At 46.4% G+C, this 24,071-nt stretch overlaps 2 protein-coding genes across 9 annotated transcripts in view; both read left to right on the top strand.

Annotated features, from left to right (window-relative positions):
- The window catches only part of KIF1B (kinesin family member 1B), an 85,941-nt gene extending 73,982 nt beyond the window's left edge, over positions 1-11,959 (top strand). For all 8 annotated transcript variants that reach the window (XM_027657993.1, XM_027657999.1, XM_027657995.1 and 5 more), the window contains 11 exons: positions 354-468; positions 981-1,114; positions 1,616-1,677; positions 2,334-2,479; positions 2,743-2,982; positions 3,442-3,513; positions 4,117-4,238; positions 4,986-5,135; positions 5,616-5,808; positions 6,391-6,509; positions 7,326-11,959. In XM_027657993.1, coding sequence (XP_027513794.1) covers positions 354-468; positions 981-1,114; positions 1,616-1,677; positions 2,334-2,479; positions 2,743-2,982; positions 3,442-3,513; positions 4,117-4,238; positions 4,986-5,135; positions 5,616-5,808; positions 6,391-6,509; positions 7,326-7,368 — 1,396 coding nt within the window. In that variant the 3' untranslated portion in view covers positions 7,369-11,959. The remainder of the gene's footprint in view (positions 1-353; positions 469-980; positions 1,115-1,615; positions 1,678-2,333; positions 2,480-2,742; positions 2,983-3,441; positions 3,514-4,116; positions 4,239-4,985; positions 5,136-5,615; positions 5,809-6,390; positions 6,510-7,325) is intronic.
- A 1,399-nt stretch (positions 11,960-13,358) lies between these two features.
- PGD (phosphogluconate dehydrogenase) lies at positions 13,359-23,613 on the top strand. The gene is made up of 13 exons (XM_027658003.1): positions 13,359-13,461; positions 14,617-14,692; positions 15,120-15,299; positions 15,436-15,501; positions 16,596-16,714; positions 17,822-17,891; positions 18,250-18,384; positions 18,822-19,011; positions 20,546-20,676; positions 21,167-21,300; positions 21,637-21,736; positions 22,626-22,748; positions 23,302-23,613. Exons 1-13 carry the CDS (start codon positions 13,454-13,456, stop codon positions 23,419-23,421), a joined length of 1,452 nt encoding a protein of 483 aa, XP_027513804.1. The 5' UTR covers positions 13,359-13,453; the 3' UTR covers positions 23,422-23,613.
- The last annotated feature ends 458 nt before the right edge of the window (positions 23,614-24,071 follow it).

Raw genomic sequence — 24,071 nt, forward strand, 5'->3', positions numbered from 1 at the left:
ATGCAGTTTGAAGGCCCAGCTGGGCTGAATTGCACCTGAAGCAATAGAGGTGAATTCTGTCTGTTTAGAAACACAGTTCTCTAGTGCTGATTTCCCTGTAGTGCTGTGGCAGCTTTTGTTCTCTTCTGCATTGCCTCTTTTCTCTTTCAGATGAGTTATTTTCATAACAGGCAAAACACTATTTGAGGTAGAAGTAAATAATCTTGGAAAAGAAGAGAAGGTTTTTGCTTCAAGTGTTTGTTCTCTAAGTCTCTGAGAGTCATAGTGGATGGTGTCAGGGAAGAGGTGCTTTACACTGAGCAATGAGAGGGATGCAGAGGAACTTTTACAATTGAACTTTGACTTTTTTCCAGGACTTTCTACCGGTTTGAAGCAGTTTGGGATAGTTCCTTGCATAACTCCCTCCTCCTCAACCGAGTGACACCATATGGAGAGAAGATCTATATGACCCTCTCTGCTTACCTGGAGGTGAGACCCCTGTGCCTTCCTTTGGTTTGTGGCTCAGTAGAACCATTTGAGACAGGATTCAGTGTGTACCCGAGATAAACACTGCCTGGGCTGAGTGATTTCAGTCCTGAAGCCAGTCAAAGTGTTCATTCATTTTCTGAGAACAGGGTGGAAAAATTTATTCACAGTTAACATCTTAATGTCCAGGTATTCCTGCCTGGCAGCACACCTGAAGTGAAACTGGTGATCTCTGTGCTTCCTTTTGTCCATCTTTGTATCTGAAAATCCACTGAGATCAGTGGAAGTTGCTGTGGAAGTACTCCTGGTGTTACAAACACTGCCTTGTGTGCAAGATGCTGTTGTTTTGTGTAGTGCAATTATTTCACCCACCAGACCCTTCAAGGAATTTGACAGTTTTCTTCACCGAAAACCCAACTGAGAACAACTTCTTAAAGCTGTGCCACTCCCAGGGCAGCAGTGTAGCTTGGCACAGTTGTCTGCAGCCCCTCACTCAGTGCTGCTTTTCCTCTTAGCTGGACCACTGCATCCAGCCTGCAGTCATCACCAAGGACGTGTGCATGGTGTTCTACTCCAGGGACGCCAAGATCTCCCCACCGCGCTCGCTGCGCAACCTCTTCGGCAGCGGCTACTCCAAGTCCCCAGACTCGTGAGTTCAGTTCCCAGTTTTGGTACCAAGAGTTCATGTCAGTATGTGCTTTTTCTCTTAGAGGGCGTGGGGAGGATGTAGTTTATTTTATTTTGTTTCTTCCTTAAAACCATACCTGGTCCCAGCCTGGTTTTGAACGTTCTTTCTTGCGTTTATTTCAGTGAAACTCTGATGGTTTCTCTCTTTACTGACCTCTTTTCCAGACTGACAGTTGGGAAGAGAGTTCCATTTTTCAAGCTTGTACATAGAATGTCCTGATCCTGATCTGGAATTTACTGCAGCACCTGCTCTCCAAGTCCAGTGCAGGGTGTGGGGGGAACATGGGGGAAATACCATTTTTAGAGATCTTGAAGTCTGTCCTGGCAACATTAAATTCAGATCTAGTTCTAACTAACAACTATTCTTAAACTTCTACTTTGGGGCCCACTGAACTACAGCTGATGCACTTTATTTCTGAAGATAACAGTGTGGTTTTGTTTCCTTCTGCTTTCCTGTGAACAGCAACCGAGTCACGGGGATCTATGAACTAAGTTTATGCAAAATGGCAGACACAGGCAGTCCAGGTAAGCAGTCACTGGGTGTTCAAGTGATAAATGTGAAATATTGCAGAAAATTTCCTGAGCAGAACAGAGTAAACACTTCTGTCCTGATGGGAAGCAGTTCCTGTGTTTCACAGGAGAAAGGGAACATTGCTGCTCCATAAAAAAAACTTAGGCTTTTACTTTAGACTCAGGTCTGTGTTTACCATCACTTTACACTGAGGATTCACTGAGAACTTGACATCTCTGACATGGGTATCTCAGGAAACTGGGCGTGTACCAGAGTCTGAGAGTTAGGGCCATGATACAAGGCTCCTCACTGACAGTGGAGATGAGTTTGGCAGCAAGAGAGTTTTCTCTTGGCCTTTTCAAGGTGATGGAAGGAATGTGGTTCATGTAGTATCAGTGTATTCTTCTTCTAAGACGTGGCAATTGAAGTCTTTGTGTTGAATTAAACAGACCAGCAGTTTGCATTGTATCTTGGTCAATAGAAAATATCTGAATGAAGTAAGAAAGCTGCACTAAATCAGATATCTTTGGAATGTGTAATGGCAGTGAATGAAATCCTTGCCTTGTGTATTCTCAGCCAAACAGCAGAGTTGTTGGCTCCTCACAGATTGCTGATTGTTTCTTAGTGGCATCCCTCTGGCTGTGGTTTTAAGTTGTTTTTTGCTGCTCAGGAATGCAGAGGAGGAGGAGGAAAGTCCTGGATACATCTGTGGCATATGTGAGGGGAGAAGAGAACCTGGCAGGTTGGAGGCCCAGGGGTGACAGCCTCATCCTGGAGCATCAGTGGGAACTGGAGAAACTGGAGCTGCTGCATGAGGTGAGTAAAGAGATCAAAGTCAAGATTTAAATGAATTCTCCCAACAGAGAAGATACAAAGTCTGAGCTGGCTACTGAGTGGGACCTTCAGCTCAGTATCTCAGTGTATTCAACAAAGGCAGATTCAATTTCTAGTCCCATTGTAAACTCCCTTCCCTTGGGAGAATGTTCACTGGTCTGAATATAAAAGAATGCCTGAGAACTGAGTGTCTGGGAAACAGGCCCCATCCTGGAGCAGGCGATACCCATTTCTCCTCTCACCAGGTGGAGAAAACCCGGCACTTCCTTCTGCTCCGTGAAAAGCTCGGTGACAGCATCCCCAAGTCCCTGAGTGACTCGCTGTCCCCCAGCCTGAGCAGTGGCACCCTCAGCACCTCCACCAGCATCTCCTCCCAGATCTCCACCACGACCTTCGAGAGCGCCGTGACGCCCAGTGAGAGCAGCGGCTACGACTCGGCCGACATCGAGAGCCTGGTGGACAGGGAGAAGGAGCTGGCCACCAAGGTGGGGCAGGGCAGGGGCCTCCTGGGGGAGAACTGGGGTGCCAGGGCTGATTAAAGATCAATGATGAGCTTCTCAGATAGCACAGTGAATGCCCAGCATTGGGAGGGTTGCACTGTAGGATGTTCTCTGGTGAAATCATCCACTCACACCACAAAAGCACAATAGGTTTGTGCCGTGGCTGTTCACTCACCTCATCCCCCTTCATTAATAGTTCTATAAGTGAAGCTTCCTAATTTTATCAAGGGAAGTGATTATTCCCCTCTTCTTCTTCCTAATTTTATCAAGGGAAGAGATTATTCCCCTCTTCTTCTGGGATTTTTCACAGCAGCTTAGAGTTTGTTTATTGTTTCATGAGCTGCCCAAGCGTGTCTTGGCAAATTGCCTCTTGTGTTCAGATCTCTCTGAAAATCTAAATGTAAAATTCTCTTTCTGTCTCTCATTTTTTTCCCCCCTCTTTAGTGTCTGCAGCTCCTGACTCACACTTTCAATCGGGAATTCAACCAGGTTTACAACAGCATCAGTGATTGTAAGGTAAATATGTCATGTAGGACAATACACTATATTTGTAGTACAATAGCAACAGATTTGTGGGTCGTGGAATCTGCTGATAGTATGAAAAGATAAACCACTTTATATTCATTTTATTAATTTTTATTTTCAGTCTCTTGGAAGTATTGGGCTATTCAGCATCAGTTTCCAAAGAGTATTGCAGGAATTGGAGATGGTGTAGACTTGGACTGTAGGACATCTTCCAGTTTATCAGCAGACTGGAAGTGCTCTTACTGTCTTTCCCTCCATACACTTCCCCAATGTCAAAGGATAAATTGACTCTTAAAAGTCCTGCCTGTAGGCCCAGGGAACCCCAAGTTCCAAACTGCATAGTGTGATGTTCCACTGAGGGAGTCAGGCTGTGAATAATCAGAGGTGCAGGACATGATGACAAGTTCTGTCTGCAGAAGTGCCATTGTATTTTATTTATTTATTTATGGTTGTGTGCAAAAATTTGACTACTGAGTAGGGCAATGGCTGATGGAAATACCTTTGTGTTGTCTGAGCTGAGTGTTCAGCCAGGGCTGAGCCCCAGCTGCAAACCCAGCTCTGTTTGACCCTTTGTCCCTGTGTTTGTCCCCGGAGCTGTCGGATATTTCTCCCATCGGGCGGGACCCATCCGTGTCCAGTTTCAGCAGTGCAACCCTCACCCCTTCATCTACCTGCCCTTCTCTGGTGGATTCCAGATGCAACTCAATTGATCAGAAGTAAGTGTGGTGCATTAACAGGAAAACATCACTTTTCAGTGCTTCACAAATCTCTTTGCTATGTTTCCTGATCTTTTTTTTCTCCTCTTTTTTCCTTGTCCCTACTTTGAAATATTTCTCTCAACAGCCCCCTTGCCTTACTCCTCCAGACCCTCTGCACAGTTATTTTTGCCCATTGAGTGTTTTTTTTCCCTTTGTGCTGGAGGAACACTCAGATGCTTGTCATTCCAGTGACCAGTGCATCTGCAGTGAGCAGAATCCACAAGTTGTTTCAGAGATCTGTTACAAAGATCTACTAATAACAACCCAAATAAACCAGTTTGGCCACTACTCTCTGTTTATCTTTCTGAGCTCTATCTGTAGCAGATATTTTTGACTGATTTTGGAATAACTACTTAGTGAAAAACATGTCATTTGTACCTTCTCAGTTTAACATCCCTGAGGAGGGGAGTGCTGATAAAGCACATTTTACATCAAAGATGTGTACCTGTGTTGTGACTGTGTTTAGCAGGAGAAACAAGGGAAGAGTAGTGGGGAAACAACTTACTTGCAGTTATTATAAATTTTATCTCACAGATATCAAGGAAAAATGCTTTTTGATGTTGTGCAAAAGGATCCCAATGTCTTTCCAAAATTCTGGGCTGGAGGATGACACTCCTAAGACAGGCTGGGTTGTAGATGCACTTAAAATTCCATTGTCACATTCAGTTGCTTTGTTGGGATTGACTTTTCCACTTTTTTGTAAAGGACACCAGAAGCAAATTCTCGTGCCTCCAGTCCCTGTCATGAGGTGGAACAGTTCCAGATAATTCCTGCAGTAGAAACTTCCTATCTTGCCAGAGCTGGAAAGAATGAGTTCCTCAACCTCGTTCCTGATATTGAGGAAATCAGACCGGGGTAAGTTTTTTATTGTTGTGGCTTCCCCAGAGCTGTCACAGGGGCTTTCTGAGGTTTGTAGGTTCTATATCCCGTTTGAGGAGGGAAAATTAACAGGTGATAGCAGAGCTGCAGAGTCCTGTGTGGTGGAGGCAGGACTGGGGAAGGTTGTGTTGATGTTTGATCTCTGCAGCTTTCGTTCTCAGCATCTTCTTAATGAACACGATTTCCAGTGGCTTAAATATGATGTTTGTTAGCATCAAACTGTGGCTGAAGTTCACTTAGAGATCTGTAGGGTCCTTCTTTCTGTCAGACTTCTGCAGAGTTACTGAAGACACAGTTCAGCTTGTTACAGCAGAACTTTTCTGAACACTGTTGCAGACAAAGCGTGTTAAAGACCAAGTGTCTTACACATTGTTTTGCAGTTAACAGGGATACTCAGTAGGTGCCTAATTTAGGGAAAAATCTCCTCCTGATAATATGTGGGGATTTTTTTTCCAGCTCTGTGGTCTCCAAGAAAGGATACCTCCACTTCAAGGAGCCTCTCTCCACCTCCTGGGCCAAGCACTTCGTGGTGGTTCGCCGTCCCTATGTTTTCATTTACAACAGTGACAAAGACCCCGTAGAAAGAGGAATCATCAACTTATCCACAGCCCAGGTGGAATACAGTGAGGATCAGCAGGCAATGGTAAAGGTCAGTCTGAGAGCTGTTCTTTGTTTACCCATAAAGCAGGAACATTACAGGCAGTGGTGGATCCATAACATCAGGTGTGTCATCTCTGGTCCAAGCAAAATGCATCTGGGAGGATGTCTGGAATCTGATGATTCTGCCCACAAAGTTCCCAGTTTGTTCAGGGTTCATGTGTTTTGGACACAGCCAGAGACTGAACCTGACTGCTCTTACACATCAGATCAGCTTTTAGGGGATGTGTTGGTACCATGTGTTTGGTTTTTGCAGCTTCCTTTGTGTGGTGTTCTGAGGTTTTGTGTTTTGTTTATTGAAAGAAAAACCCCACAAAACAACACACACAAACATCCTGCAAGGTACCAAATGAGCTTTACTGCTCCATCAAAGTCCACACTCATGAGTTAAAACAATATTTTGTAGAAGTTAATGATTAATAATATTCTGGAAACAAGCAGTGAAACTTAAAAGAGAGCCCTTAGGCCTTGTGGGGTTTAGGAAGGTGGCAGAGCAGACTCTCTCAGAGAGGAATTGTGCATCAACTTCTGGGCTTTTAGACTTCAGTATTTTAAATTGTTTTCCATCTTCCAGACACCCAACACCTTTGGAGTGTGCACAAAGCACCGTGGGGTCCTGCTGCAGGCCATCAATGACAAGGACATGAACGACTGGTTATATGCCTTCAATCCTCTCCTGGCTGGCACAATTCGGTGAGAGGCACCTGGGGCAGGCAGGGCTGGGGAGCAGGAGGGCAGGGAGAGGAGCAGGAGGACAGGGAGAGGCTCAGACCAGGAGCAGAGGGTTGGTCATGGAATTCAGTCTTGTTCTGAAGAATCTGACGAGTTGGGGGAGCTGAAGGAGGGAGGAGTGGAGGCAACACCCCCCCAAACAATCAGGAAACCAAGCACCCTGTGTTTCAGGAGCTGCAGGGGCTGCTGCTGCTTTGGCTTGTGATGTTTTAACAGCCACACTTTGAACTTGGGTGGGATGCTGCATTTGGGGGCCACCAAATGGCTTCCTTGCATTGCCATTTTACAGATTTGTAAAGCCTCTGCCTGCCTCTGTGCAGGCAGGTCTGCACTGCCTTTGTAGGTTCTTGATGATGAGCTAAAGCAGAAATTCTCATTTCCTTCCCTTTTTTGAGCTTCTCTAGCAGGCTTCCCATTAACACAGGTCCCAGGCAGCCCCTGCTTGCTGCAGAGATCTTACTACATTGCAGTAACCCTTCTTTCAGTAAAATAAGAAAAAAATTAAAAACTAAGCTGTCACAGCATCAAATAATTTCTGAACAGTGTAGCCCTTAGAAGATTCTGCCTCCCTTTAAAGGAGCACAGCAGAGGAGTGAGAATTTTTTCTCATCACAGCCCTGGGTATGGTTCACTTTCTTGCCATGGGGAGCAAACCAGGACTGTACAAAAAGATTTAAAAAAAAAGAGAAAAAAAAAGTTGGGCAAACTGTGGGGAGGAGGATGGAAAAATAAACTTCCAGAATTCACCAACTGCTTTTTCCCTTCTTTCCTGTGCAGGTCAAAACTGGCTCGAAGGCGCACGGGCCAGATGAAGTACTGAGTCCATGTAATGTTCTCATCTGTCCCCTGCCTCACCTCCTGGTAGATGGTGTTACCTCTCATTTTCTCTTTGTGATTCTTGACAGTTTCTCTTGTATGTAATCCTGTGGCTTAACATCCCCCACCTGCCCCACTCCTTCAGCACATTTTCTAGGTATTCTAACCCTACCTTGTTTCTTTTCACCTGTACCAGAACTGTACTAGTAGCATGTGGCCAAACAAAAAGAGAAAGAAAAAAAAAAATCAAAAAAAAAAAAAAAGGAGTGATTTATGCACGACTCGAAAAAGAAAAAAAAATTATTTATTTTTTCTTATAACAATTGTTTTTCCCATTTCAACTGACCTTTTGGTGTCTGTCCCACTGTCTGTTGTTGTCTATCTGGACTGCTGCAGGGTTTTCATTCAATTTGGGACTTGGCAGTGGTCATTGGTTCCCTCAGGGCAAAGTTCCAATGCCAGGGAAAGATAAATTCTTCAATGTAGACATTACCCAGCCAGGAACTGCAACAGCTCCTCAGGCTTTCTGGATCCAGCCTCTGATTTCAATTCTATTGAGAGCTGATATTGGACAACTCTGTCTGGGCAGACTGGACTTTGGACTTTTTGAGTTTCCGGGGTCCAACAGGCAAAGGGATGAGCTGGAAAAAGACAGGGAACAAACCAGGAAGGACTGGCCAGAAAAATCTGCCTTGAAGCTCCTGCTGTGGGGCTGCAGGTGAACAGTACTTGGTTTTAACTCTCACCCAAAGGAGTTGCCACCAACACTCCCCTGCTTCTGAGCTGATGTGAGGAGGAATAGATCCTGTGGCTGAAATAGTAGATAAAATCCCAAAAATGTCAGATGCTCAGCCTTGTATTTGGCAGATGGAGAGTGTTGAATGGGAAGGGAATTGTGGTTGTTCCCTGGAGCAGGAGATCACCATGGAGGGCAGGTCTCCTCTTGCTGCTCCTGGTCCTGACCCTGCAGTTCTGCAGGAACAGTTCTCACCTCTCTGGGAAGAGGTTTAGGGCTGTCACTGGTGTGTCAGGGTTGGCTGCTCTGGGACATTGTTCCAAAAGGCCTGTTTGTGCATCCCTGAGTGATGCTCAGGTGTCACCCCACCTGTCCATGGGGAGCATCCTCGGCCCAGGGAACACTTCCCAGGCAGACCCAGCACTTGCAGTTTTCTCCAGGGAGCAGCAGGACACTTTTGGTTCCTTTTGCAATAACTGTCCCATGTCTCCTAATTTCCCTGCTGCAGTTTTCATCAGCTGAACCCCACTAGTTAATTTGAGCTTCACAGTTAGTCCTTCCTGGGAGACAGATGAAGTGGATCCTGGTCCTGGTCAGTGGAGTGTCAGAATTGGCTTCTTGGACATCAGCTGGGTGGTGTCAGTTCCTGACCTACAGTTTTAAGTTCTCCTTGTGGCCAAAGCTTTGGCCTTTGCCCCAAGAAAGGAAAGCAGAAGGAATTTCCTCTCTCTGCCAGGTTTTCAGGGAGGTTGGGGGGTGTGTGTTCTACTGTGTTTCAGACTGCTGTGTTCTACCTCCCTGGGCACTGGTAGGGCTGTGATCCTGGGGAATGGGCAGGAATGTCATCTGGAGGTTCCAGCCCCTCAAGGGAGAGGTAGAAGGGGGTTGTTCCACTATTCCAGCAGGCACATCTTGGCACACTCCAGCTCCAGAAGGTCATTTGGATTCAGGTCATGCCTCAGCTGGTCATGCCATGCCATGGGAATTCTGTGGGACTGGAATCCACTGAGCAAGGTTTTGGCTTTCTGGGGTTCTCATTGTTCAGTCAAGTGCTCTGCACAGTGAGAGCTCCTAAAGCAAGGGTGGCAAAGGAGCAGGGAGAGGAGTCTGACTCTTGCTAGGACATATCCTTCTATCCCTCGAGAGAGTTCTCAAGCTAAATCACCCTCTCCTGCTGCCTCTGTGGTGCTCAGATTTGTTTCAGAACTGGAAGCCAGAGTGAGGGAGCATCCTGGGGGCCCAGGAGCACGACAGGGATGGTTTTGTGGTTTGTGTGTTGGTTTTCTTTTTATTATTTTATTTTTTCCCTTCTGTTTTTTGTCTTGTTTAACTGTCTGTGACTCTAAATACAGTGATGATATTCCTTTGTTATGCAATGATGATAAAGCACTTCCAGTGTGTGGATAAGACTCTTTGTCCTGCAGGAGGGCTCCTCACACTGGAGCTAAGCTGATCTCAAGAATTAGGTTAATTCTAAGCATTAAGTTATTGCTGCCATCACCACTGTTTATGATGGAAGTGGAACCAGTTTGAGGAGGCAGAGTGATTTAGGTGGTGGTAGGTTGTGACACACTGAGAGCATTTTAACTTTTATCTTTTTCATTTTTTAACTAGAAGAAAACTAGTTTGCTAAGTCTTTGCTTTGGATAAGCCAGAGAATGAACTAAGTGGATATAGGCATTGCATGGAATCATGATTAAGGGATCTTCCTTTAAAAGCAAGAAGAGACAGATGCTTATTTTATGCAGAGCTGGAAGTGCTACAGCTGTGTTGCATAAATGTTACTCTTCTGTCTGAAAACCACAAGCAGCTTCTGGTGATTTGATGTCTGTGTGCACAGGAGATCATCAGAAGAGCAAAATTCTGGTTTTAAGCATCAGTATCTCTTAAAGCTGCATAATTTGTGACAAAATAGGTCCTGTTGTGTGGAGTTCAAATGGGCATTACTGTTTTCTAGTCTGGCATAAAGGCAAACAAAGGTTTTTTTCCAATTACTGAATCCTGCTCTGAGGCATTTGAGTTTCCCTACTTAGAACTGGACTGAAATCAATCCAAGTTTCCTCTGAAAAGATAACAAAGCAAAAAAAACCAAACCTGAAATTCTATCCACTTCCAGGCTTAGCCCAGCATGTTAGAAATTTCTCTTTGGGAACAGAGCAAGAAGTGGAAAATGTGCTGATTTGCCTTCTCCTGACACTTGCAAGCCCTCTCTTGGTTACCTGCTCTGTGTGTGTGGAGTCCCAGAGTCAAACAGCTCTTGGGACTCGGCCTCTGGAGATGAGGCATCTGCTGTGGGCCTGCCAGCTCAGAGAGCACACACAGAGCAAGCCTGGAGGGCTTTCCCTGGGGAGAACCAGAGTGAAACTGTGCTGGGCTTGGGGCTTTGTGTTCTTCTCTAAAAGGAAGGAGAAAATTACCCTTTTTGTCCATTGAAAATGATGTTGAAGCTTCCTGGATATTTTAAAACTAAGCTAAACCTCCTATACTGTATTTTAGAAATGCACTTTAAGTACCTTTTTAAAGAAGATTCCCTCTATTCTGGGATGCAGAAGGGAAGGGAGTCCTGTTTCCAGACTGCTGAGAAAGGGTTTTTCTGGTCAATGGCAAATAATCCTGATTACTAATTAGCAAGGTATTTCAAAGCAAAGACTTTACTTTTTGCTGCTTGTTATCTAATTTACAGGGATTTAATTTTATGTAATGTATTGTATATTTATACATCTGTAATTAATTGCACATTAGATAAGGAAGAGGATTAGCTTCGGTCTAACACCCACTGGTACCATACAATCAACTAATAACTGCCTGTGCACGTGCATCTGTCTGGTTCTCCTGCACAGCCTGAGCTGGTGGGAGTTTGTGCTGTGGTGGGTGTTTCTGTGGAAGGTGCAGCTGCTGAAACTGCTGCTGGAAGGAGGGAGGATCCTGCTGCTGCTCGGGAAGGGTCTGGGAACGTCCCGTGGGCCGGGTGTGCCGTGCGCGTCCCATCTCCGCGCTGAAGTTCCTCACCCCGGTCGTGGTCTGTGCTGTCTGTAGCAGGAATGTATTAACTTTGTGCTTCCTTGTTTAAAAAACCATCAGCTGTTCAAGAGCAGGACTGACTTTTCTTTTGTTCAGAAGGCCATTTATGCGTTCTGTGTATTCGAAACCAAAACGAGTCCAGCACCAACCAGGTGGTTGTGTCCAATGTCATTGGGAACAGGTTGTAAATTGCCAGGATCAGCTGTGGATTCGGAAAACTGGGGGGATGGAGCTCCTAAATCTTCATTTTTAATGCTGCCAAGTGAATGGCCTGACCCTGAGCAGGGCTGAACTACCCCGTGCTTTCCCGGAGGCCAGGGCTGGAAGCAGAGGGAGTCTCAGGTGATCAGCACTCCCCAGGATCAGGTCTTTAATTTTCCACTCTGCTTGTCCATACTTCATGTGCAGTTGGTTATGGCTCCCGAATTCGGACATCAGACATGCTGTTCACTGAACACATCCCTTGGAATGGCAGTGCCCGTGTCCCTGTTCATCTCTGTACACAAGGTATACAAGGTATATGCTGTATAAGTGCCCTTCTCGAACAAATCTCTTTGCAAACTGATTTCATCCCAGCGAAGGAGTGTATCAGCAACACTGTACATTAATTTCAGGTTTTCATTTTCTTATTTTATTTTGTAAATATATCCGATATTTGGAGCTTGAGTATACAAAATGTAAATATAGTTCATGTATTTGTACTAATTCTGATCCATTTGCTGTATAGCCTTAGGTGTGCAATGCAGATATCTAACTGTGTATGGTAACCTTGCACCACTGAATTGTTAGTGAACGAGGTGAAACAATAAAGGTACAACCAGTGCATTAGCAGGTAAAATGTGTGCTCCTTTCATCGTGATTTAATTACTGGTATCCTGTGTTGGTTACTTGTTTTCTAAACCTGTCCTGAACAAGCTGATGCTTTGGTGAGATTTGTCTCAGCTGTTCCTGAGAAAGATGGGAGGCTCTGCTTGTCCTCCCTCATCCTTTCCCCTCTGCTGTGTTTTCACAGAATCTCTAAGGACTTTTTGGATTCTTTCAAAAGATTTTTTGGCTTGAAAGAGGAATTCAGCTTGTCCCAGATGCCAATAGTGAACTCGCTTATCTGGGGTGACAGTTAAAAATGAGAGGAAATGTGTGAAATCAAACCACCCAAACACAACAGCAAAGTCATTTGAGGCACCAGCTCTGTGAACAAAGATGTGTCAGGGAATCCCTGTGGATCATTCCTGTCTTGGTCTGAAGGTGGAAAGTTCTTAAAAGTCATGGACAGGACATTCCCAAAGCATTTAAGTGACACTAGAACAGGTCAAACACCTCTCAAAACTTTAACTCAGGTACATGATGACAAAACCCCTTTATCAGGCTGCTGCCACATCTGTTCTTTGTCTGCAAAGCTCTTCTTTGCTGCTGTTGCTGACGCCTTATTTCTTTCCAGGTAGGCACTTGAGTAACCTCTGACCTTTTTGTAGTGGCTCCTCCTACAGCAAAATTAACACCTCAGAGGATCTGCTCTCTCTTTCACTGCCTCCTGATCCATTAATGCCCAAAATTAAGGTGAACCAAAAACCTGATGGGTCAGTTTGTTTAGAAAATAATTTATACAGAACTTAATAGAAACCAAACTAAACATGCGTCAGGTGTCCCTTCCTGTGACGGAGCAAAGGGTACGGCAGGAGCTTCCTCCTCTCTCAATTACTGTAACCTCACTGTTCCAGAGGGGCAGGTTTTTCAAGATTTCCCTAAATTCCAGGACACCTAAAGACAAATGGATGGCGGTGATACGCGAGGGGCTGACTGCAGCCTGGGACGATGTTCAGCAGCGGAATTTTAAGCCCATTAATAATAATTAAAGGCCAGAAAAGACAAATGCGCAGCTCTCAGGGGTTTGCTGCTGTCCCCGGGTATCGCTGCGGGCAGAGGCACAGCGAAGGCATCGGGCAGCTGCGGGCGCGGCTCTCGGGGCTCCTGCGGCCTCGGGACCTTCGATGGCCGGGGAACAGTGCGGGGACATCGCGGGGGACAGTGCGGGGACATCGCGGGGGACAGTGCGGGGACATCGCGGGGGACAGTGCGGGGACATCGCGGGGACCCGACCCCGCGCTGAGCCCCGCCCGGCCCGGGCGGTGCCGCCCCCGCCGCTGCCCCTTTAAGGGGGCGTGGCCTCCGCGCCATCGGCCCATGGGCCGGACGGGCCAATGGGCGCGCTCGGCCCGGCCCCGCCCCGCTCGCGCGGCTGAGGGGGGACCCGGCGCGCGCCGCAGGCCGAGCCCAGAGAGCCCCGAGGGAGCCGAGAGGGAGTCCTGGAGCCGCCGCCCTCAGCGCCGCAGCCATGGCCGAGTGAGTGCGGGCCGGGAGAGGCGGGGGACAGCGCTGAAACTGCCTCGTGGCGCTGCGAGGGCCGAGGGTGCCCCCTGTTCGCTGAGGGCAGGCGGGGGTCTCTCCGGCCGCTGCCCGGGGACTCTGCCCAGCCGCGGGGCCGGGGCGGCGGGTGCTGCCGTGGGCCCCTCTGTCCTGGGTGGCGGGTGCCGCGGTGGGCCCGGCGGAGAGAGGGAAGGGGCGGACGGGGCCTTGGAGGGGCTGAGAGACCCGCGGAGGGCCCGCGCCGGTGGCCGGGAGGCTGTGGCAGAGCCGGGGAGCGGCCGCTGCCCGAGTCGTGGCTGTGGAGCAGGGAGGTTGTGAGCCCAGGCCCCGAGGGGCAGGTTGGGCTCCCCTGCATGGGCCTCCAGCAGAATGTCCCGTTCTCCTCGTTTTCTGTGCTCACCCCAAATCATTTGGCGTTGCGGAAGCAAAAACATGATGCAACGTGCAGACACGGTGTTGTGGTGCAGCGTCTGTTCATTGTGGAGCTGTGATAGAGCTGGATCCATCGCTGACGTGTTAGAGCCGCTCACTTTACTCTCTGCCTGTAGTGCAGTGTTTTGGATTGCTTTTCCTGCTCATCCGACTGCGTCTTGGTGGTTGGGAATAAACCTCGGTGCCTTGAAACACGCTGTGTGTTGTTCTGCACTCTGACCGGGAGCCACAAGGACCTGCAGCCTCCTCACGGGGGGCAGCTCCGATCTCTGCTCTGGTGACAGTGACGGGACCTGAAATGACCTGAAGTTTTGTCAGGGCAGGGTCCACTTGGATCTCCGGAAAAGGTCCTTCCCCCAGAGGGTGATTGGCACCGAACAGGCTCCCCAGGCTTTGGCCACGGCCCCAAGGCTGACAGAGCTCCAGGAGTGTTTGGACAGCGCTCTCAGGGGCAGGAGGGGATTGCTGGGGTAGCAGGGCCAGGAGTTGGACTCAAAGATCCTCGGAGATCTCTTCCAACTTGGGATATTCTGTGATTCTATGATCTCTTGCAGTAATAGCTGCCAGAATCAACTCAGAGCACATTTGTTAGGGAGGGGAGGGCTGGCCTGGTCAGAACAGCCTGGCAGAGCTGTGGATGCTGCTGCTGGATCACCGCTAATGAGACTCACCTGGCATTTTTGCTCTTCCACGTTCCAGAGCTGACATTGCTTTGATTGGACTGGCTGTGATGGGTCAGAACCTGATTTTGAACATGAACGACCACGGCTTCGTGGTAAGTGAAGGAAACATTGTTCAGAAAAGCTGACTCAGTAGCACTTGGGATTGGAGCTGAGCATTTTGTGGGTGCTTTTCCCATCCTTGTGTGATGACCTAATAGGTGCTGTTTCCTCCTTTTAGTCGTAACCTGTGCTGCCCTTTGTCCCGTTTCCAGGGAAGAGCAGCGGTGCAGGCCTGTACTCAGCTGGTGCCTGATATATTAGTTATGCATGACTTTTCCTGAAGTTTGCCTTGGGCTTGGCCCTTAACCACAGCTTCCCAAGGCACTTGCAAAGACATGCTCAGGTCCATCCCTGTTCTGTGCCTGTAGGGTGGAACTGGGAGAGCACAGGCTGTTGAACCTTGCTTGTATAATTTGTAGTCCGAGCTAAAGCAACTGTTCTGTTGGCAGCTTTTATTACCGTGTTTTCTTGCTCCCCCAGGTGTGTGCTTTTAACAGGACAGTTTCCAAAGTGGATGACTTCCTGGCCAACGAGGCCAAAGGAACCAAAGTGATTGGAGCTCACAGCCTGGAGGAGATGGTCTCCAAGCTGAAGAAGCCCCGTCGCATTATCCTCCTGGTGAAGGCTGGAAGTGCTGTGGATGACTTCATCAAGAAACTGGTGAGGCAAACATTCCTTCTACCTGTGACTTCTTGCTGTCTTTTGGAGGAGTTTCCTCTGAAAGTTCTCAATTATTCATCATTAATTAAATGTTGAATGCGTGGAGAAAATCAAAGTGCTGATTTATTTTTGGCAGGTGCCGTTGCTGGAGACTGGAGACATCATAATTGACGGTGGGAATTCTGAGTATAGAGATACCACGGTAAGGCTGTTTCCTACCCAAAGTAAATGGATAAAATACACATGATTCTTTCTCCTCTGATCATCAGAACAGTCAGTTGAAAGGATGCCATCACCCTTCTGCTCAGGAAAAACCAAACTGAATTATTTCTGCAAAATTAGATCACGCAGCCTGTTAAAAAGCGATTGTCACAGTAGCTAAGGACTGCTCTATAAGAATATTTTGTACAAGTCACCCAAATCATCAGTGAGTTTTTTAATTGACATCTTTTAAAGAGTGAAGGCCTTTAGAAAATTTCCTGTTAAAATTTTAAGGAGTTTTCAGGGAGATTTATAAGTCTAAGGGTCTTTGTGGATTTGTTGTTACTTTTCAATCCTGCATGATCACAGGACAATCCAGTCAGACAGAACTGCTGGTTTGGCTGTCCTGGTTAGTGGGAGCAGCAGAGTAATTATCTGCTTGTGATCAGGCTGTAGCTCTAGAAGTTATAGAAGGTACGTTATCGTATCTGGGATGCTCACAGGAAAATCCTGCATTCAGACTGGTATTTCTTAAATCTTTATAAGGGGTGCTGGTGTTCATCTTTCTGCTTTGACATCCTGATCTTGGATAAGTGAGTTGGCCATGCCAGAGCGAAAAACAGGTACTCAGTGAGGACTGATCCTTGGGGAGCTTGCAGCTCTCCTCAGGGGTCTCAGCCTGTGCCTCTCTCCCACTCAGAGGGAATTATCTGCCCTTACATTGTCCGTGCTTCCACCTGCACTCTGCAGTGAGCTCTGCAATTCCACCTGGGGCCTAATCTGCCTCCCCCACATCTTTGCACACAGCATGTGTCACCTGACACTTAATTCTGAGCCTTCTCCAGCCTCAGTGCTGCTCTTTTCTGTCTGGTGCTTAAGGACTTGTTTTCTCGGGGAGTCCCTTTTGCAAGATCAAAGCCACAGGAAGTTTCCTAACGCTCACTTTGGTGTGTGGACAGGCTTTCTCTAAGGTTGGCTGCTAACATGTCCAAAGCAGAATTGAAAACCTAATTTTAGGTCTGAATTGGTAACCTTTGTTTGCGAGGCTCTGTTGTTAAACAAAATCAAATAATGCTGCTCTGCTCTTTGTTCCAGAGACGTTGTAAGGAACTCCAGGCAAAGGGCATCTTATTTGTGGGAAGTGGTGTCAGTGGTGGGGAGGAGGGTGCCAGATATGGACCTTCACTCATGCCAGGAGGAGCCAAAGAAGCCTGGTAAGCATGAGCTACTATGTTTCTTCTTCAGAATGGTGTGCAATAACCATCTATGCACAGTGACAGCCGAGGGAGGGCAGGAGCAGGGTGTGGGTGTGGAGGGAACAAGATATGTTACCATCTCACTTCCTCAAGGCTCGAGATTTCTCAACCTAGCTGGGGTCATGGGGCAGTGCTGAGCTTTCATGGCAGGCAGAACAGAGGCAGGTTTTTCTTCCAGGACTCCACAGGCAAAAGTAGGACCTACAGAAATCTGAAGGGAGGAAAGAATTCTGCTTAAATGTTAAACAAGTACTATTTCATGTTTATTTTTTTCTTTTGAGGCCCTGTACACTTGGGAAGTTGCTAACTATGGATCAGGCAGCAGCAAAAATCCCTGTAGTGACACATTATAAAAGGAGGCTTTAGGACATGTTTGTACTGACTATTGAATACATCAATTATCTGCAAGTTCCTGCATGGCTCTTTTGTACTCTATTGCTGTAAAGAACTGTACATCAATGCTCCTATTAGACTTTATCCTTGGGTGCCCATTCTCTCTGTAAATGTAGAAAGAAAAGGTGTGTCCAGGCTTTGCCTGAGCTTTAGAATCTCTGGAGTCCCTGTCTGTTTGCATTAGTGTTTCATACCTGTATCAGCCTGTTCAAATTTGATGGCACAGAGCCATCAACAAGAGTGATCTGCTACCTCATCATCTTTTTGCCATGAACAGCTCAGTAAGGACAGCTTCTGTTTTTGGAGGGAGAAGATATTTGGGCTCCTTTAAGTCCATTAGGCTTGTCTGCACAGTGTTGCAAACATGACTTGATTTGTAATATCTTGCAAAAACTGTCTAGTTGCAGAAAACATATATTTAATTGGCATTGCTGCATGGTGGGCTATCAACCTGCCAGCTGCCCTCAGCCCAGGCTGCCTTTGGGAAAGGAGGCATCTGATCCATACTGCTGAATATTGTTTTTGTCTCTTATGGTGTTGTGATAGTTTGGGAATACTGGGTAAATCTGGGCCCTTCCTTGGTTACAAACTGGTCACCAAGGAAGGCCTAGACCAAACTACCACAGTGTCTGTGTCCCTGCCTGCCTGCTGAGCTGTATTGTTTCCCCACAGGCCCCACATCAAGACCATATTCCAGAGCATTGCTGCTAAAGTGGGATCTGGGGAGCCTTGTTGTGAGTGGGTAAATATTCATTTGGTACTGACTTAAGCTGGGGTTGGATGCCCACTTAGGCAGCTTGGCTGCTGAAGCTCGTGGATGTTTGTCCACAATAAACCCAGCACCATCAGTGGTTGATTTTGTGGTGGACTGGGCTTGTTTCCAATCTGCCATCTCTGGTAACTCACACCATGCCATGGGAAGGCAAAGTTTTGTGGCTGGGTCATGTGCTGGGGCAGCTGAAGGGACCTGTGACCCACTGGTTTCAGTAGCACTGGCTTTGCTTCCTTCCTTTAGGCAGAAGGAAGCCACGGGCAGGTATCAGACTCTGGGATTAGTGATGGTGCTGTTGCTGATGGGATTTCTGGATGTTTCCTGACAGGTGGGAGATGAAGGTGCTGGACATTTTGTGAAGATGGTGCACAATGGGATCGAATATGGAGACATGCAGCTGATCTGTGAGGCCTACCACCTCATGAAGGATGTGGTGGGCATGGAGCACGATGAGATGGCAAAGGTGATCTGCAGTTTTTAGTGTCTTGCCTTTTTTTGTGCCATGGTGGTGTCTGCCCCTGGTGAGGGGCTGGGCTTGGGTGAAGCTGCTGCACCTGCATGAAGGGAATTTTTGTGACATGACTTCTGCAAGGGCAGTGCACAATATTCCTGAACTTCCCGTGAGGTAGGGAGCAGCAAGCACATACAGCTGAATGTTTATAGGAATTGTCTAAACTCTCCCACTCTCTGCTGATTTCTCCCCAGAAAGCATGTTCTTGTGTAGAGATAGGAATTACCTTGCCTGAAAAGAGCTAGTGAAACATTGAGGATTATAATCAAACAGGCAAAATGCATACGTAAATCAGTTGTAAATATAGCAGATTGGGGTGTGTATATATATATATATATGTATATATGTATATGTATGTATGTACGAGCACATTTCTTCTCCTTTTCCAGGTGTTTCAGGAATGGAATAAGACAGAGCTGGACTCTTTCCTGATTGAAATCACAGCCAATATTCTCAAATTCAAAGACAGTGATGGCAAGTACCTGCTCCCAAAGATCAGGGACAGCGCGGGACAGAAGGGCACAGGGAAGTGGACAGCCATCTCTGCCCTGGAATACGGAGTCCCTGTCACACTCATAGGTAACTGTTCCTCCCTCTGCCTTCATCCTTCCTGCTGCAGGCACCACATCCCAGTAAGGAGGTTTTTCTAGGTGTAGCTGTTGCAGCCTTTCTGCCCTGGTTACTGGTTTTTGTCTGAGGGGCTTGTTTTTACCTTGTTCCTTAAATGGTGGCAGTACTGTTGTCACACCTGTGTCTGTGGTGTCCCCACAGCGCTGTGAGGGCTCGGGGACAGGTGAGCATGAAGTGCTGTGCTGGGAGTGTTGTAACACAGGAGCTGTAATACATCTGCAACACCTTTACAGTGCCCTAATACCACCCGTCCGGTGTGGGCTTCCCCTTGGGTAATTAAATGGCTCAACAGGTTCTTTGCTCTCAGAATTGCTTTCATTTTCATGCTTTCTCCGCTTCTTTTTCCTTTGCCTTGGCTGGTCCAGTCCTGAAGATAAGAAAAATTATATTCAGTAGCTAAAAGAGAGTAACTGCAATGTAGCTATCAAAGAAACATGGCTGCATTCCAAGAGCAAAACAACTTCTGTAAATGGTTTTAATACTCTAGTGCTGCCCTAGTCTTTCAGTTCTAGGCTTGAAACAGTGTTTCTTTCTTGTGCTGTTACTATTGTGCTCTTTGGGGTTCTTGCAAAGATTAAAGGTGGAGGAGGCACTCCCTGATTAGTGCTGTGCAGTGCCAAGGGAGCATGGTTGGGTAACGATGGGCTGATGGGGAAGTGTGTGCCAGAGTCCTTGTGCAAACGTGGCCGCTCTCGGGGCCGTTGCTCTGTGTGGTTTTACTACGTAAGCATGACTTGCAAACTTCTGCTTGTAAGAGCAGAGTCATGCTACTCCTGCTCTTCCCTGATTTTCCCACCCTGCTCCTCCTCCCCAGTGTAGAAGGAAGGTTTTTCAGAAATGGAAAGGAGCCAGTTCTGATTTAGATGTGATATGCTAATCCTGCTGCAGGGAGGATCCAGAGTCTTGTGAAAACATTACTCATTCTTCTTTCTGTTGTTGTTGTTGGTTTGATTTTTGGAGTGTGGTTTTTTAGTTTGATAATTCATGGCTAACTTAAGAGGTGAAACAAAGGTACAGTATGAAGACTTGCTTGCTTTCCTTCTATCAGACCCTGAAAGGAAAGCTTTTTTTTTCCTCTCCCATTTTACAATACTGTCATCAGTTGCAAATAAATACTACTTAAACCAGCATGATTAGGAATTGACTGAGCCAGATCAAGAGACTGTCATTCAGGCTTTCTCTCTATGAGCTGAAGGTACTCCTGTGCTACCTCCTTAGCCCTGACAGATGACATTTAGTAACCTGCTTAGTGATGTTATAAAACTTTCTTATGGGCTTCTGAATACTAGTGTTAGGGGCCTCCCAGATTTATGAATCTTATTGCCCCTATAACCCACTGATTTACTCTTGATTTCCACTGCCCATGTGCCTGTGTTTCACCGTGGCTCGTGGAGCAGTGACACTCCCTGTGTTCTCGAGTCTCTCAGTCACTGACAGTGGTGCTCAGCTTTCTGATGATCTCCCTTTCCTGCCGTGCCCAAAGGTGAAGCTGTGTTTGCACGGTGCCTGTCTTCCCTCAAGGATGAGAGAGTGCAGGCCAGTAAGCTGCTGGAAGGGCCCAAAATGACTCAGTTCAGTGGGAACAAGAAGGTCTTCCTGGAGGACATCCGCAAGGTGAGTCCCTGTGCCGGGCCAGAGCTGCCCACCAGAGCAGGGCTGGGGTGCTGTGAGCCCTGGGGAGGAGCTCTTGTGTTTATATTTCGTACCAGTTGGTTCCTGGTTTCAGCACTGTGCACTGGCTGGTGATGTCCACAAAGCACAGTGTGACCTATTCCTGACCAAAGAATAGTCCTGAGGGAATTCCAGTCTCCCCACAGTGGGCAGTGGTCACTGCCTGGGGTGCAGAGGTCATAATTCATGCACAGGAGCTTTTCCACCCCTCAGCACTCCTGTCTTTGCAATGGGTATTGACCTCTTGATATCTCTCTCTGCTGAGACAAGCTTTCCAACAACTAGAAAGGATATTTTGGTTCTCAGATAGCTGGAGTGTGTCAACTGTGCTCATCCTTGTTGACATGTGGACTAAACAGAATATGTAGACTGTGAAGTTTCTAGTTCAACTTCGTGAGACTTCTCTTGGAATGTGACTTTGGATTTTTTTTAGGCCCTGTATGCTTCCAAGATTATCTCCTATGCTCAAGGCTTCATGCTGCTGAGACAAGCAGCCAAAGAATTCGGCTGGACGCTGAATTACGGTGCCATTGCACTGATGTGGAGGGGAGGCTGCATCATCAGGAGGTAATTAAGAGGAGGAGGTAACTTGGTTGTTGAGGGGAGAAGAGCAGGCAGTTTAGTTTATGTGGTGCTTGGCTGACAAGCCTGGATTTCCTTGGAAAATCCATGGAGTTACTCTGCTGATGAGGTCCTGAGAGGCTGTTTCTCTACAGAGACAGACTAAAAGTTACCAGATGAACCCTCTGTTGTGGTGGCTTAGAAAATCTGCTGCAGATTTTCTTTGGTCTTTGTAATGTTTGGAATCTGAGTCTGGCTGAGTGAAATTTTGGCACTGTAAGTTTTGGATTCTGAGCCTTTGTTGAAAGCTGTGAAATTTATTCCTGGTTTACTTCTGCCTAGTGTGTTCCTGGGAAAAATCAAAGATGCTTTTGATCGAAACCCTGACCTCCAGAATTTGCTGCTGGATGATTTCTTTAAGACAGCTGTTGAAAACTGTCAGGTGAGTTCCAAGGAAAGGAGAGCATAGAAACAATAATTTACAGCCAGGACTGTCATGGTTCTTCTCTTTGATATTGGCCCAGCTATGACTGGAAACCAAAGGTTTCCATTTTACTGTTACAGAAGAGCCTTAGGCAATAGCAATTCAGAAGGACCACAGTATGAGGGAAGAATGCCTGGCCTGCATGAACATTCTCATCACTGCCCTGTGCACTTGGATTTCTGTTCCAGTACCATTGTTTGCAGTAGCCCCAAAACAACAGCGTTCCAGACCCGCTGTTCTTTGGGCCTGGGTCTGTCCAAACAGTGTCCTGATTTGGATGGAGCTGACAGGCAGAATTAAAACCAGATTATCTGGCCAACAGAGAAGTCATATATTATCATTAATAACTCTTGTAACTGAATCTGAATATTCCATGCAAGTCACTAGATGAGATGAACAGTTGTACCGGGGATTATCCACATGTCTGTCTGAAGTATCACACTGACCTCTTATGCCCCTGGGCGAGCTTTGTCCTAGGCTTGGTGAGAGCTCTTGGAAGTGCCTCAGTGTTTGCTCAGAACATTCCCTGCTGGGTTTGTGCTTTCGGGATGTTCTGATCATGTTTATGTGAAAGAACAGCATTCTTGCTTGAGGCTGTGGTTTGAGTTCATGCCTCAACTCTTCTCGTCCTGTTGTTAACTCTTATCTTACCATTATTTTGGATCAACCTGTTTATGTAAAATCAGGAATCTACTCCTGATTTGCACAGACTTGGTTATTAGATTTCATAGAATGTGAAATAGCACACAGTTGTACTAAAACAGTGCATGTGCCTGCACATCCCTCTGAGCAAGCACTGATTAGTTTCTTTTTTCTTTATTTCCCCCCCTCTTGTCCTCTCTCCCAGGATTCCTGGCGCCGTGTGATCAGTACTGGAGTACAGATTGGAATCCCTATGCCCTGCTTCACCACTGCACTTTCTTTTTATGATGGATACAGGCACGAGGTACTGCCAGCTAACCTGATTCAGGTGGGTACTGAAGTAGCTCTTCTGGCTACTGAAATATCATTGTGTTGTTTTTTAAGCACTGCTTTGAAGGCTTTGCTGGCAGTATGTCCTAATCACTCACAGTATAGGCTGCCTCATGTGTTTGGTACACCTGAAATACACTTAAATGTCAATAAAATACTTAGAGACATCTGGATAAAGAACACCAGAGATACTGGTGTGGCAGTGCCCAGCATGTGTTAGTGTCCCATCTGTGAACCACGGGGAGTGATACCTTTGAATCAAAATGCTTTGTAGAGAAGTATCTTTGAATGTTTGCATGTATAAGTGCTTGCTTTTTAGATTAGTACCAAGCAGAAGTAATATAGTTGTGTTTCTACAGAACTCATAATTACTAGATATTAATAAATGTTTCATTGCAGTGATTTTTCTAATAATGAGACAGTAAATTTGAATGTTATGATACTGAAGTCTGATCTTTTTTCTAGTATTCCTATAGTTGAGTATCAGTAGGTGCAACCTGTAGTCCTCATGTGACTGTGATATTGATGTGTCTGTTTTGTGTGTTTTCCAGGCTCAGCGGGATTACTTTGGTGCACACACATACGAATTATTATCGAAGCCGGGGGTATTTATCCACACTAACTGGACAGGCCATGGAGGAAATGTGTCCTCTTCTTCCTACAATGTCTAATGGAAATCCTTCCACTTGAAGCCAAGATACTGTAGATCCCAGATATTTCTCCTAGAAATCACTTTTTACTGTGCTAGAACTTGTGTTTGGACACTTTTGTAATAACTTGTGGGTATATTTCATATATATATATATGTAAATCTCAATATATATATCATATAAGAAAGCTAAATAAATTTAGTTATAAATGTATTGAGGGGTTTTCTTTTCACTACTGCTGGCCAAAATATCTTTGTGCGGTATTTAATAGACTACAGTTTATAATTACAGCATTTTTATTGTATTGTAGTGCATACAGTCCTAGGGATCAAGGCAGAGATGACTGGAGTTCAGTAATTTCCCAGGTGGAGAGTGTCAAACAGCACAGTAATGCTACACAAGGTCCTAGGGAGGCAAAGGACTGTTTTTAGGTTGCCATGGTTTATTTGTAATGGGTGTTCACCTGCTCACTGTGAGCTCTGTGCTCTCTGTGGGAGGGTGAAGGGTGGGATGGATCGTGGAGAAACAGGAACGATATTCCTGTCACCAAACCATTCTCCCTACAACTGTTATTCCTAGATTTAAGCTCTGGCATAAACCTTTGGCCTAGCTGTGTGCTTGCGGTTTTTACCCCAAATCTCCCTGATTCTTTGCCTCGTCTTCCCAGGGGA

The sequence above is a fragment of the Corapipo altera genome, unplaced genomic scaffold (assembly GCF_003945725.1).
Source record: "Corapipo altera isolate COAL_440 unplaced genomic scaffold, ASM394572v1 301, whole genome shotgun sequence".
NCBI lineage: Eukaryota > Metazoa > Chordata > Aves > Passeriformes > Pipridae > Corapipo > Corapipo altera.

Bases quoted from the DNA above. Each gene is read 5' to 3' on its own strand.
- PGD (XM_027658003.1), top strand. The intron at 14,693-15,119 runs GTAAGTGAAGGA...TTGCTCCCCCAG, and splicing joins TGAACGACCACGGCTTCGTG to GTGTGTGCTTTTAACAGGAC. The intron at 18,385-18,821 runs GTGATCTGCAGT...CTCCTTTTCCAG, and splicing joins AGCACGATGAGATGGCAAAG to GTGTTTCAGGAATGGAATAA.